The sequence below is a fragment of the Schistocerca piceifrons genome, chromosome 4, assembly GCF_021461385.2.
Source record: "Schistocerca piceifrons isolate TAMUIC-IGC-003096 chromosome 4, iqSchPice1.1, whole genome shotgun sequence".
In the NCBI taxonomy this organism is placed as follows: domain Eukaryota; kingdom Metazoa; phylum Arthropoda; class Insecta; order Orthoptera; family Acrididae; genus Schistocerca; species Schistocerca piceifrons.
This window is the reverse complement of record NC_060141.1, coordinates 318,663,781-318,679,554: the sequence shown is the minus strand read 5'-3', so window position 1 is coordinate 318,679,554 and position 15,774 is coordinate 318,663,781. Positions and strand designations below refer to the sequence as shown.

The window sequence follows — 15,774 nt, the reverse complement described above, 5'->3', positions numbered from 1 at the left end:
ATCTCCAATGGTGATTGTGTGTTCAAAATAATAGGGCCCCTGTTCACATGGCTTGCACAGCCCAGTACAAGTTTTGTGAGCATGAGGATGAATTATCACATCACCCCTGACCATCACAGTTACCAGATCTCAACGTTATTGAGCCTTAGTTGTCTACTTTGTAGAGAAGTGTGCATGATCGCTATCCACTTCCATCATCACTACTTGAACTTGCCTCTACTTTGCAAGAACAATGATGAAAGATTCCCTTGAAACTCTTAGAGCACCTGGATCTATCCATTTCAAGACAATGAGAGATGTTTTGAATGCCAACAGATTTCCTACAACGTAGGAGGAATGGTAATGTGTTGTTTTGCGGTGTTTCCATATTTTTGTTCACCCCCTGTGGCACAAGGATGGTTCAACATTACAGGAGTTATTGAAGCATCAGCACATGAAGTTTTAGAAGAGCAAACCTGATAAATAGAGAAAAGAATAGAAAAAAAGATTTTGGAATGAGGAAATGGCAAAAACAATGACAGCGAAAAATAAATGATACCTAAAGAACCTGCAAGAAAATGAAGGTATCTTTTCCAGAATGTAGATGAAAATAAATATTTAATACAAAAGACATTAAGTGAGGTGGAACAGATTTATTACTAATGTAACATGATGTTTGTGGCAGACAAGATTCTGCATACCAACAAATGATAATATTAAACTGTAAGGAAACTGAAAAGATAAACTTAAAAAATGACTAAAGTTATGGACTGATGAATAAAGAACAAACAATGAAATGACCACAAAAATGTTGTGCATACAATGGCTCTTTCTTAACAATAGATGAACTGAATGAAGCCCTAACAACAAAAAGATCACAAAGACTTTTCAATTAGAAGGTCTCAACGTTTGATTTCTAAAATGTGGAGGAATAGTGCATTAACTTCATCTTTTAAAATCAGTTATATTATGCTTTGTAAAATCACAAAATTATGTTGGAATTTTTCAGTTTCCTTGTTTGATGATAGTTACCTTTTAAAATACATTCAGTAATGTGTTAAAACAAATAATTATTATGGTTGTAAGCAGGTTAACTGAAAACGAGTCGAGTGAATCATGACAGTGTTACGGTACTGCAGGCACACTTAGAATTTGTCCCGGTGTGAGAACCTTCGTGTAAAGTCTGGCACCGGCGGGCCAGTGCTGCAGTCGCAGCGACATCAAAAGGACTGGAGCAGAAGTGCCTGGAACCCTCCGCCTCCCGTCGTCTTGACGCTTTGAGACATTACGACTCCGTGGCTATATAAAGCCCACCCTGCTGTCGCAGTCATTCAGTGTGGATAGTTTCGTTCAGTGCATGCTCCAGATGTGTTTAGTGTTCCGACTTTAGTGTCTAGTGGACTATTTTATATGACTATATTTTATTTGTTTACTTTTGTCTCTTAGTGTATTGTGAATTAAGTTTGCAATGGATAAATTTGTTACCAAAAAGGCGCACTTGGAAGTTGATAATACTGCAAGTCAACCTCCAACAATTATTGTGTCGTCCATTGCTTTGTCGTCTTCAGGTGAGAACTGTTCACAGCCAAAACCTGGACAATCCAGTAAGGGAAGATCATTTCAGAAGTCTTGGTTGATCAAATATACATGGCTAAAGAATGAAGCATCAACCAAAACAGTATTTTGCAAAACCTGCAAAGAGGCAGGTGCTAAGAATCTTTAGCAATTTTCTTTAAAAAAAAACAGAGAGAGAGAGAGAGAGAGAGAGAGAGAGGAGGAGGAGAAGAAGAAGAAGGAGCAGCATTTACTTCCGTAGGGTTTTCTAACTGGAAAAAGGCATTGGAAAAATTCCGTCTTCATGAAAAAAAGTTTATGCATAAAGAAGGTGTTTTGAAACTAAATTCTATCACTAACCAAAGTGCGGCCTCCCAATTGAATGAACAGTTAGATAATGATATGAAGAAAGGCCATTTAGCTCTTGAGACAATTTTTGATACCGTGCAATTTCTATGCTGACAAGGACTAGCAATTAGAGGGCACGAAGATGTAAATTCAAATTTCAGTTGTTGGAACTCCGAAAGAATGACATACCTGAGTTTAAAGATTGGTTAGGGCATTTGGGGTATAAATGGACACCCCACAATAATCAATACTAGGAAAGTCTGTGTTGAGAAAGGTGTTGGCTTCAATCGAGAAGACTGAACACGTTGCTATTATGGTTGACGAAACAAGTGATTCTTCAATTCCCGAACAAGTGTCATTTTCTATTCGTACTGTTGATGATTCCTTAATCATCAACAAAGACTTTATTGGCTTATAAGAGACCCCCAACATTCAATCACAAACTCTGTATAGTATTTTAAAAGACTTTTTTGCTCATCTTGATTTGTCAATGGGTAACTTGGAAGAGGAGAATGCTATGACGGTGCCTCAAATATGAGAGGTACGTTCCAAGGACTAAAAAAGTTAGTTTTGGATATACAACCAAAAGCACGTTACGTGCACTGCACTGCTCACAGTTTAGACTTGGCAGTTGTACACAGTCTCCACCATCTTACATCTATGATGGATATTATGGCTTCAGCCAAGGACTTGATAAAACACCATAAGGGAATCCAACAAAAGGATGGGACTTATCAGAAGCATACGCTGTGGGAGCGCCAATGACCAAGCTGGTCTAAGACCCCTTTGCCCGACTCAATGGACTATGCGAGCTTCTAGTATCTTGAGAATACTGAAGAACTTTGAAGAACTTGTAGAGTTTTTGAAATGTTTTCTGCAGAGGACAAAACAGAAGCAGCTTACAAATGTGCAGGCTACCTTGAGCCAATGTTACAATACAAGACTTACTTCTTTTTACGTCTTTACTGCCATGCAATGAACCCAGTAGAGGACGTCAATGAAAAAATTCAGTGCCCTCGCCTAAGTGTTGCTGATCTGGAGAAAATATATGAGGGCTGGATTTGTATATTGAACGGAAGGCATGATAGTTTAGAACGCTTTTGGGAACTGTGTTTAAAAGAAAAGCCTTCACAAGTTGATGATCCTTCGCTTCCTCGGAATCGAAGTATACCAAAGAAGTTGAAAACAACAAAGCCAGCTCACCGCACAATTTCAAAACTCCAAAGGAATACTACAAAGCTATTTACATTGAAGTTTGTGAAACGGTGCAATCTTTCATTACTGAACGGTTTGCTTCAACTGGACTCACACAGGTCATTGCAGTTGAACAGGAGTGCTTGCTTTTAATAAACAGAGGTGAAACAAATTTGGAAAAAATCAACTGAGTTTTTCAAAAATGAACTAGACGTTGAGAGACTGCACTTACACTTGAATATGTTAGCCAATATCGCTAATAAAAAAAACTGGTCTTAAAAACCTGATGTAAGAAAGTAGATTACACAAAAGCCTGTAGTTGGAGAAATGTTATGTGAAGTGCATTAAGCTTCTCCAAGCAGTTTCAATCATGACAGTAACAGCAGAATGGTCATTTAGCACCCTTAGACACCTGAAGTCATATCTCCGATCAACAATGGGACAGAAGCCATTGAACAACTTGGCTGTTCTTCATGGCCACCGAGATGTTTTGGATGAATTGGATATCCAACCAGTCATCAAAGACTTCATATTCAATTATCCAGTCAGACGGTTGACATTTGCACCTTTCTAAAGACACTCTAGCCTTAATAATGGGATTTAGAGCAATATGAAAAATCTTTATAAAATAGAGAATTAAATACATATATAATGTTAAATTTTCAGTTTCGAAATATTACTATAGTACTGTAGTACTATAGTACTGTATTAGTTACTTTCAAATACTTAAATATTTTTAGGGTGTGAGACCCAATTAAAACCCGATATTTACATAGTTTTTGACTGTACTGTATTAACTTTATTAACTGTATTAAAGCATTAACTTTGAGATACTGTTTTCATTTAATGAACCCTGAGTCTTAATCATAGTAAGCTTAAATTAGCTATTTCACTTATTAACTAAAGTGCTATCACTGTGTGACAGCAATATTTTATGTTTTATTCTTTTAATGATAGTTTAGGATTTATTTAAATATAATTTCAGTCTTTTCAGAGCTATATATAAGCATGATTATTACTGTAAACTGATTTAGCTTTTTACGAAAATACTGTGCGTGTTTATGTTTTGTTTCTTTTTTCAAAGCCAAAAAATGTGTCAGGCTTATCGAGATTCCCGGAGTGTCAAGTTATCGAGAGTCCAGTTTTCAGGGTTCTAATGTTGATCATTGACTCTCAAATGCTTAAAAAAACTTTAAAACTCACTATTTTTCATCTAAAATTTAGAAAATTGCCTGGGGCAATACCCCCAGTATGGGGGCCCCCCAATATTTTTTTGTAAGTCGGTGCCCCTTCTCTTCAATATTTTTAATTTTTCCAAGAAAAAAGTTGAACCACACAAATATAGAAGCATCAGTATTAAATTCAGGGTGTGAAATACGTGCAGGAATTATTAACAGCAGGCTTTTAGAGAATCAGTAAAGCCTTGAGAATTGACAAAGATCGTGGATTCCAGGAAGAACCACCTTGCATGGCTGTTTGTTTTTACTCTATAATAAAAGTATAGAACTCAAATTGGAAATACATCTTTTTACTAACATTTCTACAGCATTTGAAACAGGGAATAGGAAGAAACATTCCATATGCATACCTGACACATACCTTGTGGACTGTTTGAAATGTTTCAATGCAGCAACAAAAAGTACTGTTCAAATCAAGCACCACTGTACTACATTATTATTGAGGAACAGGGGTACAACAATGTTGCAGTGCTTATATATATATATATATATATATATATATATATATATATATATATATATATATATATATATATATATAGAAGGAAACATTCCACGTGGGAAAAATTATATATAAAAACAAAGATGAGGTGACTTACCGAACGAAAGCGCTGCGCTGGCAGGTCGATAGACACACAAACATATATATATATATATATATATATATATATATATATATATATATATATATATAAACAAAGATGATGTGACTTACCGAACGAAAGCGCTGGCAGGTCGATAGACACACAAACAAACACAAACATACACACAAAATTCAAGCTTTCGCAACAAACTGTTGCCTCATCAGGAAAGAGGGAAGGAGAGGGAAAGACGAAAGGATGTGGGTTTTAAGGGAGAGGGTAAGGAGTCATTCCAATCCCGGGAGCGGAAAGACTTACCTTAGGGGGAAAAAAGGACGGGTATACACCCGTGCACACACACACATATCCATCCACACATATACAGACACAAGCAGACATATTTAAAGACAAAGAGTTTGGGCAGAGATGTCAGTCGAGGCGGAAGTGCAGAGGCAAAGATGATGTTGAATGACAGGTGAGGTGAGAGTGGCAGCAACTCGAAATTAGCAGAAATTGAGGCCTGGTGGGTAACGGGAAGAGAGGATATATTGAAGAGCAAGTTCCCATCTCCGGAGTTCGGATAGGTTGGTGCTGGTGGGAAGTATCCAGATAACCTGGACGGTGTAACACTGTGCCAAGATGTGCTGGCCGTGCACCAAGGCATGTTTAGCCACAGGGTGATCCTCATTACCAACAAACACTGTCTGCCTGTGTCCATTCATGCGAATGGACAGTTTGTTGCTGGTCATTCCCACATAGAATGCATCACAGTGTAGGCAGGTCAGTTGGTAAATCACGTGGGTGCTTTCACACGTGGCTCTGCCTTTGATCGTGTACACCTTCCGGGTTACAGGACTGGAGTAGGTGGTGGTGGTAGGGTGCATGGGACAGGTTTTACACCGGGGGCGGTTACAAGGATAGGAGCCAGAGGGTAGGGAAGGTGGTTTGGGGATTTCATAGGGATGAACTAACAGGTTACAAAGGTTAGGTGGACGGCGGAAAGACACTCTTGGTGGAGTGGGGAGGATTTCATGAAGGATGGATCTCATTTCAGGGCAGGATTTGAGGAAGTCGTATCCCTGCTGGAGAGCCACATTCAGAGTCTGGTCCAGTCCCGGAAAGTATCCTGTCACAAGTGGGGCACTTTTGTGGTTCTTCTGTGGGGGATTCTGGGTTCGATGGGATGAAGAAGTGGCTCTGGTTATTTGCTTCTGTACCAGGTTGGGAGGGTAGTTGCAAGATGCGAAAGCTGTTGTCAGGTTGTTGGTGTAATGGTTCAGGGATTCTGGACTGGAGCAGATTCGTTTGCCACGAAGACCTAGGCTGTAGGGAAGGGACCGTTTGATGTGGAATGGGTGGCAGCTGTCATAATGGAGGTACTGTTGCTTGTTGGTGGGTTTGATGTGGACGGACGTGTGAAGCTGGCCATTGGACAGGTGGAGGTCAACGTCAAGGAAAGTGGCATGGGATTTGGAGTAGGACCAGGTGAATCTGATGGAACCAAAGGAGTTGAGGTTGGAGAGGAAATTCTGGAGTTCTTCTTCACTGTGAGTCCAAATCATGAAGATGTCATCAATAAATCTGTACCAAACTTTGGGTTGGCAGGCCTGGGTAACCAAGAAGGCTTGCTGTAAGCGACCCATGAATAGGTTGGCGTACGAGGGGAGCCATCCTGGTACCCATGGCTGTTCCCTTTAATTGCTGGTATGTCTGGCCTCCAAACCTTCCAGGAATTTCTGACATAAGAACAAGCAAAATACATTGCCTCCTTCATACATGGATATCTTATCACCAGCTGGACATGCTGTAGATCCCACTGAAGCTAAAGCTTCTACATCAGTGTCTATCAAGTATAATATAAAGCTTCGAAATGGATCTCTAGTTAAACAGTTTGTGCTACTACATTTCAAAAAAATAGCAGGTGTATCGCGGGATCACTTAGCCCAGATTGCTTGGCACTATCAAGAACATGGGGCCGCAATACAGGAATGAAGAGATGGCTCAAAGGCAAGTCAAGCTGACATAGTTACGACCCAACAAGTAAAAGAGCACATTTTGAAGTGTAAGTGTAAGTGTAGAAAGTGTCATTACATCAGAGGGAAAATGAGTAGGTCACATTTGATGTAAATATATGTGGGAAAATTTTTGCGAAGAAAAAAGACAAGCAGGCAATAAAAGCTGTTTTGTGTCAAAATGTGTTCTTAAAGAATTTTGATCTTGGCTTTGGCAACCCTCACAGTGACACCAGTTCAACATGCAAGGAACTCACTGTAAACAAAGATCACAGGAACAAAAGCTTCTCAGAAAGTGTGCAAAACTAACCTGCACTTGCATAAAGCCCATGCAAAGAAGTTCCACAGCATCATGAACAAATACTCTGAAGACACTATAAAAGCTGTCTTTGACATGCAACAAATCAATCTCTGCCAAAGATCTCTTTTGGAGAAGTCTTTTATACATGACAGATATGGCTCTATAACCTGATTATAGTGATACATGAACCAAAACAAGGTACTGATAACATTTTTCAATATACCTGGTGTGAAACAGAAGTTATATGTCCAAATGAAATCGCATCTGAGCTACAACATTTTCTCATAAATTATTTGGAAAGGAGGACTAGAGCTATTGGTAAGAGAGAATTGAAACTTGAGCTTTTTTCAGACTTGTGCACCAGTCAGAACAAGAATTTTACAATGCTCTGTATGCTGGCACATTTTACTGAACTCACTAAGGTAGTCTCTGAACTTACCCACTATTTTCCTATAAGCTGACATGGTTTCAGGCCACCGAATTGTGTACTCAGTAATGCCGAGAAGGAATATAGGAAGAAAGAAGAGATCATAACACCCTGTGAATACAGGAATATTCCAGCGAAGATTGGAAAGTGCTGATGTGGGGAGATGACCGGTTTTCCTATGACTTCAAATAGATTTCTAAAGAAATACTGATGTCTACCTCATCTTTCAAAATGATGGACATACGAGCAATAACTTATGGACAAACTAATGTTAAAATTCAATGTACTATTAAAACGATATATTTATCTCGATTAGAAGTATGTTGTGACGTTTCGAAGAACAGCATTCCTTCATTAAAAGCCATGAAACGTGCCCTGATTATTCCCAAGATAAACTATGTGAGTGCAGAAAAGAAGGATGTAATGAAGCCGTAGAGTTTCCTTACCATTCCTAAGAATGCATCAAATTTCTACAATAACTTACTTTCTGGACATGCTGACGAGTATGAAGATCATGACAGCTCATGGAGAATTTATGTGGATGCACTCATATGTGGATGAAGAGTGAGTTTTGCTGAAGTTGTGTAGAAGAGAAAAAGAAATATTATTTTAAAATTTTAACCTAAAAAACAAGCATTTAATATTCAGGTATCATTGATATAGTTTGATATAAAGGGTGTTTTGAAAAAGAAAACTGTTTTTCTACTCCCAGCACTTGATAAACCATCAAAAATTTTATGTATATGCAAAGACTATCTTAAAATATCTTCGGAACTGTACAAAATTTGCCAATTATAAAAAGATTTTCCCTCTCAACTTGCCTGTTAATTAAACAAAACAGTGTCCCATAAAATTTCATTTTTTGCATAAAACAAGTTTTGCAAAAACGTTACCCAACTATTAACTCTTATTTACACTGATCTTATTGTGGTGTCACCGCCAGACACCACACTTGCTAGGTGGTAGCCTTTAAATCGGCCGCGGCCCATTAGTATACGTCGGACCCGCGTGTCGCCACTGTCAGTGATTGCAGACCGAGCGCCACCTCACAGCAGGTCTAGAGACACGTCCTAGCACTCGCCCCAGTTGTACAGCCGACTCTGCTAGCGATGCTACACTGACAAATACGCTCTCATTTGCCAAGACGATAGTTAGCATAGCCTTCAGCTACGCCATTTGCTACGACCTAGCAAGGCACCATTACCAGTTTATATTGAGATTGTAATAATGTCTAAACAAGAGCGATGTTCTCCAATTATGGATTAAAGTTAAGTATTCCAGAAGTTATGTACTATTTTTGGCTACTATAATTCCTTGTCATTTTCCAGACCTCATGCCAGTCTGCGTGAGCTTAAACGCGTGCCTTTCGGCTTCCTCCAAACTCCATGAATTGGCTCCTGCCAATTCACAACACTTATAAATGGAAATAAGTGACTGGCACACTTACCTGAAAATTGAACACTACTGTTTATGGTCAATACAAATGAAAGGCGGAAAATAAGAAAAAGGTAACAATTTAGCATGTAACAAGGTGAAAAAATTTAACAGTAATCCAAGATTTATTTGTTTCTGACAGCAGACCACATACAGAAGTTAAAGGTCCACAAATCATTCTGACCATGCAACTCAAAGTAAACTAATTTACAAACAGATTTATTGATTAAAATATGTCATTAATACAATATTGTCAATTACAACACATGTATTTAAAAAAGTAATGTGTCAGGACTGTCATGAAAACATTTTTCCAATCAACACTGTTTCCCAAATCATTAGAGGGAGATGTCCTCAGAACAAAATTTTAATTTTATTTATATCCACTTATGCAATGCCATTCATTCACAGTGACTACCCCTGTCCTGTACACAGCTGTTTCCAACAGTAAACAAATACCGAGTGAAATACAAACATTATAATAAGTTAGGAACTTACTATTTCATGCTAGATGAATTAATTCATCCATTAACATTTACTGCTCTAGACGCAGCACCAAGACATAACAAACCATAATAAGGAATGGAAGTAAGTCGAAGCTCTATTCCTATGTAAAAAATCAAGAATACCGAAGAAAAAATACATTGGTTTTTCCCTCATTTGAATTTAATCAGCTCTAAAGCAGAACAAATGCAATTCTGCTTAAAACTAGTTCTGAAAAACTATTTGCTTGTGCCAGACTGGAGATGACAAAATTCAAGACTGAGAATGAGAACGTAAGCACCAAATAGATGGTTTTCGTGGAAGAATATTGAAAAAATAATCACCTCTTTCCCCCAAAAGAGGCCTCCTATTACTATGGCTAAGAAAGACTTTTTCTATGATAAAGCACCTTGTTATTACCTCATTACCTCAACTATTAAGCTTTTATTCTCTATTAACGAAGTAAATGAATCATTGGCACAATGCACATATCTTCTTATCAACTATGTTACCTCTTTACTGAGGGGGTTGACAACAGGCATAACAGGATAAATCAATTTTTCTTCCATATTTAGGAGATTTGAATACATTTAAAATGAAATAAAACGATGGTAAATCAAGATTTTGTGTTTCTTTCAAATCAGATTGAACCAGAAAATTGATCCACTATAGAACAATTCTGCGATTACAACACAGTTTTGCATGCTCGTACAAAATAAATCAATACACCTAATTACAAACTTCCAAATTTTCAGGCAACTCTGAACCACATGAAGATGTTTGAGCTTAAATAAGAACTTACCTGATTCTATTTATAGAAGCTGAGTATTCTTGTTGGATCCTCCAACATCAGGAGACACTAACCAACAGAAGTAAAAATAGACGCAACAACAGATTTCTGCCCAAAAGAGCTATTAAAACATATAAAACAAACATTTTACAAAAATATTATCTCAGTATTTAAAATGTTACATTAAACTGCAAAAACTGCAGTTATTTTATGGACCTAGCAAATTGCTTAGGCAATTAATTACACAAAGTACAGGTGTAAGTTTCAATCACACAATCACAACTTAAGCTTCACAATCATATTTTCATATGTGTCACAGGAGCACACATTCACAGCACTGGTCAACAAAATATAAACAATTAACCACACAGTTTGGCTCTTCTTCCTGTTTCTCAGACACTGCTTCTGTAACATCTGTCCCCTTTTCGGTGCTAAGTTTTGTTTCAAGTTCAGGAATTCTGTCATCCACTATAATATCATCTTCATTGTTATTTTGACTACTGTTGCATAATTTTTGTTTACTTGTGCCTTGATCAGCTTTCACACTGGGAGCTTTGGGCATGAAGTCTGTTTCATCAGACAGATCTGATGGTTCAAACTGCACTCCTTTGTCAGAGACATTTCTCACTTTTGCTATAGAAGCATTAATTATAGTTTCCTGCAGCTCAAAACTTGCTGCTGGCCTAAGAGATGGTGAATCACCTGACATCATGTTCCTGAAAAGAAAATTAATAATTTCAGTATTTCTCACAAAAATATTATACTGTTTCAAGTTTACAGAACACAGTAACAATGTGGAAGCATATGGGAAAAAAAACAGCTTCACTGTTACAATGAATGAGTGAAATGTTAATCAAAGTAGGACTAACATTGCACCAGATAAAGAGGCATTTGTATGAATACACATTTTTTACAATAATAAGTGTAGGGAAAACAGATTATTGTAAAGGTGACATGTTAAGTTGCAGATAGGTACAGTTAAGAACAGTTACATGTAAGATTTCAGCCACAGCCTTCATCAGAAAAAGAAAGAGACACAGACATAAGCAAGCACACCTCACTCAGATGTGATAGTCAACTCTGGCAGCTCGGACCAGCATGCTCAACGTGTCATCTTTACAGTAAATACCAATCCATCTTTTCCTACATTGTTGGTATTCCAACCTGGAGTTTGACTGAGCTAAAGACAGGCACAACAAGAAAACTGCTAAATATGTGAGCTTTCGGGTAAAAGCCGCCACCCCCCACACAATATATATATATATATATATATATATATATATATATATATATATATATATATATATATATAATAGAGGGAAACATTCCACGTGGGAAAAATATATCTAAAAGAAAGATGATGAAACTTACCAAACAAAAGCGCTGGCAGGTCGACCTGCCAGCGCTTTTGTTTGGTAAGTTTCATCATCTATATATATATATATATATATATATATATAATAGAGGGAAACATTCCCGAACTCTTTGCCTTTACAAATGTCTGCTTGTGTCTGTGTATGTGCGGATGGATGTGTGTGTGTGTGTGTGTGTGTGTGTGTGGGGCATCCTTTTTCCCCCCCTAAGGTAAGTCTCTCCGCTCCCGGGATTGGAATGACTCCTTACCCTCTCCCTTAAAACCCACATCCTTTCGTCTTTCCCTCTCATTCCCTCTTTCCTGACGAAGCAACCGTTGGTTGCGAAAGCTAGAATTTTGTGTGTATGTTTGTGTGTCTATCGACCTGCCAGCGCTTTTGTTGTGTGTATATATATATATATATATATATATATATATATATATATATATATATGGCTGAAATCTCACATGTTTAGCAGTTTTTTTTTCTTGTGCGAATGGGGTTTTACACAAAACAATTTATCTACAGGGTGTCCAACAAAGGAAAATAGTCATATTGTTTTGGCTTGTCTGGGTGAAAACTGCTGTCTTTCAGACATTTGAAGACAAATCACAACAGCTCTTCATCAGTACACTACTGTGAACAGCATAGGTTCTAGGCCTAGTGCACCTGTATGGGTTTCTAGCATCAATATTCCTGTAAACAATCATTTGCTGCCACAGTGTCTACATGTCTTAGTCCTTCTGTATTTTAGGTAGCATCATACATCATTAATGTACTGAGCCACCTTTTTTTTCATATAACAAAACTGAAATGGATAAAATCTTTACTCAATATACTGAAAAACTGAAATGACAGTTTTTTGCTGAATTCCCATATACAATAACTGTCACTTTCGACAATGACACGAAAATTTCTTACAGATTTTTATATCTGACTACTTTTGGGAGCTTTGTTTTTAGACAAATGTAATATGGCTCTCAAATTTATGCAATCCATTTCGGCTTCCATGCCAAGCACTGCTTATTAACTGAAACTACTGCTCATTTGTTCACACAGGGCCAAGTTGATCCTGTTTCAGACCCTCCCATGACAGGAAAAAAATGTTTACCAGCATTGATTTCTGGACCTCTTAGTCAGTAGCCTGTAACATTAAACACCACACCACAAAGGAGTTTAATGTCACAAGAAACAGTAGCACAGCACCATTCCATTATTCCTCGTGTCACCAAATTTGATAATCTCTCCAGATTCACCTGTCCCACTGTTTCAGGTCTTGTATGGTGGTCAGATTGCAAAGTGCATTTACACTGATTAGTTTTAACCAGCTAAGTCTATTCATAACTGGATGCATAGGTGACTCCTTTACTATGGTATAGGTAATTCAAGTGGAATCTTTCCTTTATGAGCAGGGAGGTGTACACTTATGCAAGAGAGTGTACTTCCCAGCACTCCCCACTGAAGAGAGAAATATTCTTCTACTAAACAGTGACTTTCACTAATATTGAAGCTCTACTGACAACTCGTGGATCAATATACACTTCAGTTCAATCTATAATAATCACTGTGACAACATGTAGGACATAAAACAAATAGGCACAAATGTTTTTCTTCAATACTTATGTGATGTCTCGCACATTACTTCCTGTCCAAGGTTGTGTACATGCTACATTTTGAACAACATATTAAAACCCTCAAATAATGTACAACAGCTCAGTTTTCCACTGGGAATTTTCATTCCACTGACTTCACAAAAAAATAAAAAAAATAAATAAATAAATAAATAAATAAAGAAATACTGCAGCATTTGACATATAATGAGAGTTCTGATTTCTTGCATCACACCACTTGAACATTGTCAGAATTTCTGGGTATTTTTTCCTATTTTCTCAACAGTTCCAACAGCTGTGGATGCTTATATCCCACACAAAGTGGAGAAGTTTTCGCTTTGCACAACAGTTGGTGATGATTGCCAAACAGCATCCTACAAAAGCAGTCATGCAATATAAACAGCTTTATACCAAACTGATACCCCTTAAAATTTGTTCAGAAAATCACCCAAGCTTTCCATGTTGTCAGAAAAATTCAACATCCACAGTATGAGGTGGTGTCCATTATATGGCTTCACTAATTAAGAAATCTGCAAAAGATACATAAGGTCATTAGATCAGTTTTGATCCTGATTTTGGAAATAAGAATCACATGCCATGAGGAGTGTGATACCCTAAAAATAATGTTATTTACTTGAAGTGATGGTCTTCCACAGCTCATGAAGTAAAATGGAATTTTTATATTTGTTTGTGCTTGTACTCAGGGCAGTATTTGTTGCTGGACATAACATCTTTGCTGCTTTCTTTCTAGCTTAAAACCATAACATTAACTACTTCAAACATTTCACTACATAAAAAGTGAGTTGTGACATCTGCTTGGCCACATACCTGAATTTCCACATTCAACAGGGAATAGCAACATGATATTACCTGCTGCTGCTTTTGGAGCTTGAGAAGAGACTTATGAACATTTTGAATTTACTTCCCTTGGGGGGTACATATGTAGAATAATATGATGGACAGTTGAGAGTTTTCCAATTTCACTGTGTGTTTGGTTTCATTCTGCTCCAGAGCTCTAAATTACTTCTGTAGTTTCACATCACTGGTATTATACTCACACAGCAAACATCTTCAGATAACACATTAGAGAATGTAATTAAGCAGCCAAAAGACTACCCTTCCTTAGAACAATGCACTGTTTAGTTATGATTCTCCCTTAAAATAAATCATCAGTTTAAAAATACAGGACGGATTAAAGTCTTTGTTGCACTTCAGTAAGTATAAAACTAGATTGGAACTCAGTGATCTAACATGAAAAACTACTCAGCCACTGAGTAACATTAATTGAATCCCCACAAAAAGCTGGTCTTGCACTGCATGAATCTCAAACAGCATTGTTTCTGAAGAATAATTTGTGTCATTTCATTGAGCTTGTGGACAAACAAGTATGTTGTGCAATAAATTGCAATAAAGACAATATACTATATACCCAGTGCAACATGAAAAAATTCTGGCATATGATTATGAACTGGTTTACCAGGAGCTCTGCAGCATGCAACATGGGAGCACTGAGCTGGTATGAATAAGCAACCACAGCCAGCATAACCTCAGCATGGGATTCAGTATCTAAGGTCTGTAGGTGTGGTGCACTTGCTGAGCCACACATTATGAATCAATATTCAAACAAGAAATACAAAAGGCTTTATTGAATTGGACCAGACTTATTCATTCTGTCTGCTCCACTACATCTGTGACTTTAAGGCATTTAAAAATATCCAAACCATTGAAAACTCTAGCCTTAATTTCCCCTCAGCTATGGTGAGTAACAAAATTTGTCATGTCTGCCCAATCCCCCTTGTCTCCTACCTGTCAAAATTAACTACTAAGTTACTGTCATACAGCAGAAAAAGGCACAAAACTACAGAATCTTAAAAAAAATAACTATCACTGTAAATTGGCAGCCAGACTATCTGGAGTTCTCACAAATTAGCATCACCCAGGATGATGTATCTAGCTTATGAAATGCTATAAACGCTAGGCACAGCACTTTCTTTGTGGAATGGAGACAGTGAGTAGGTGGAACAGCCAAAGAATTAAACAGAAGAGTAAAAATAACTGAGTGACTTGGGTAAATTAATTTTTTGTAACTTTGTTTCTGAAGTGTGTAAAATGGAAATGTTACATTCATTGTTGTCTCAGGGCCCTGAAAAGTTAACAAGATTGTAAAAGAGTTAATACAATATGAGAGCAAAGAAATCTAAAATTTAAAAAAAATGTAATATCTCAGTTAAGCCTACCTGACACTAAGAACTACCTACCATGTCTTGTAATGAACCAAATGGTGACTGTGCCCCAGTGCTGCGCTCCAGGCACTGGTCACAACAGCCAACAAGCCATGCCAACACAGTGCCTTCAGAAACGAGCCACTTCCACACTTCGAATTACTTCTGTGAGGCAATAACCATGTCACTGGCTACTGATCACCCTTTGCAAAGCTTCCACATGACAGAAAAATGTGATACTGCTGC

The 15,774-nt window shown here is 37.6% G+C and overlaps 1 protein-coding gene across 2 annotated transcripts in view; it reads right to left on the bottom strand.

Moving 5' to 3' along the window:
• Positions 1–9,174: 9,174 nt before the first annotated feature.
• LOC124795079 overlaps positions 9,175–15,774 on the bottom strand; it is a 153,554-nt gene continuing 146,954 nt past the window's right edge. For both annotated transcript variants that reach the window (XM_047258898.1, XM_047258897.1), the window contains one exon: positions 9,175–11,057. In XM_047258898.1, the coding sequence (XP_047114854.1) occupies positions 10,655–11,057 (403 nt within the window). In that variant the 3' untranslated portion in view covers positions 9,175–10,654. The remainder of the gene's footprint in view (positions 11,058–15,774) is intronic.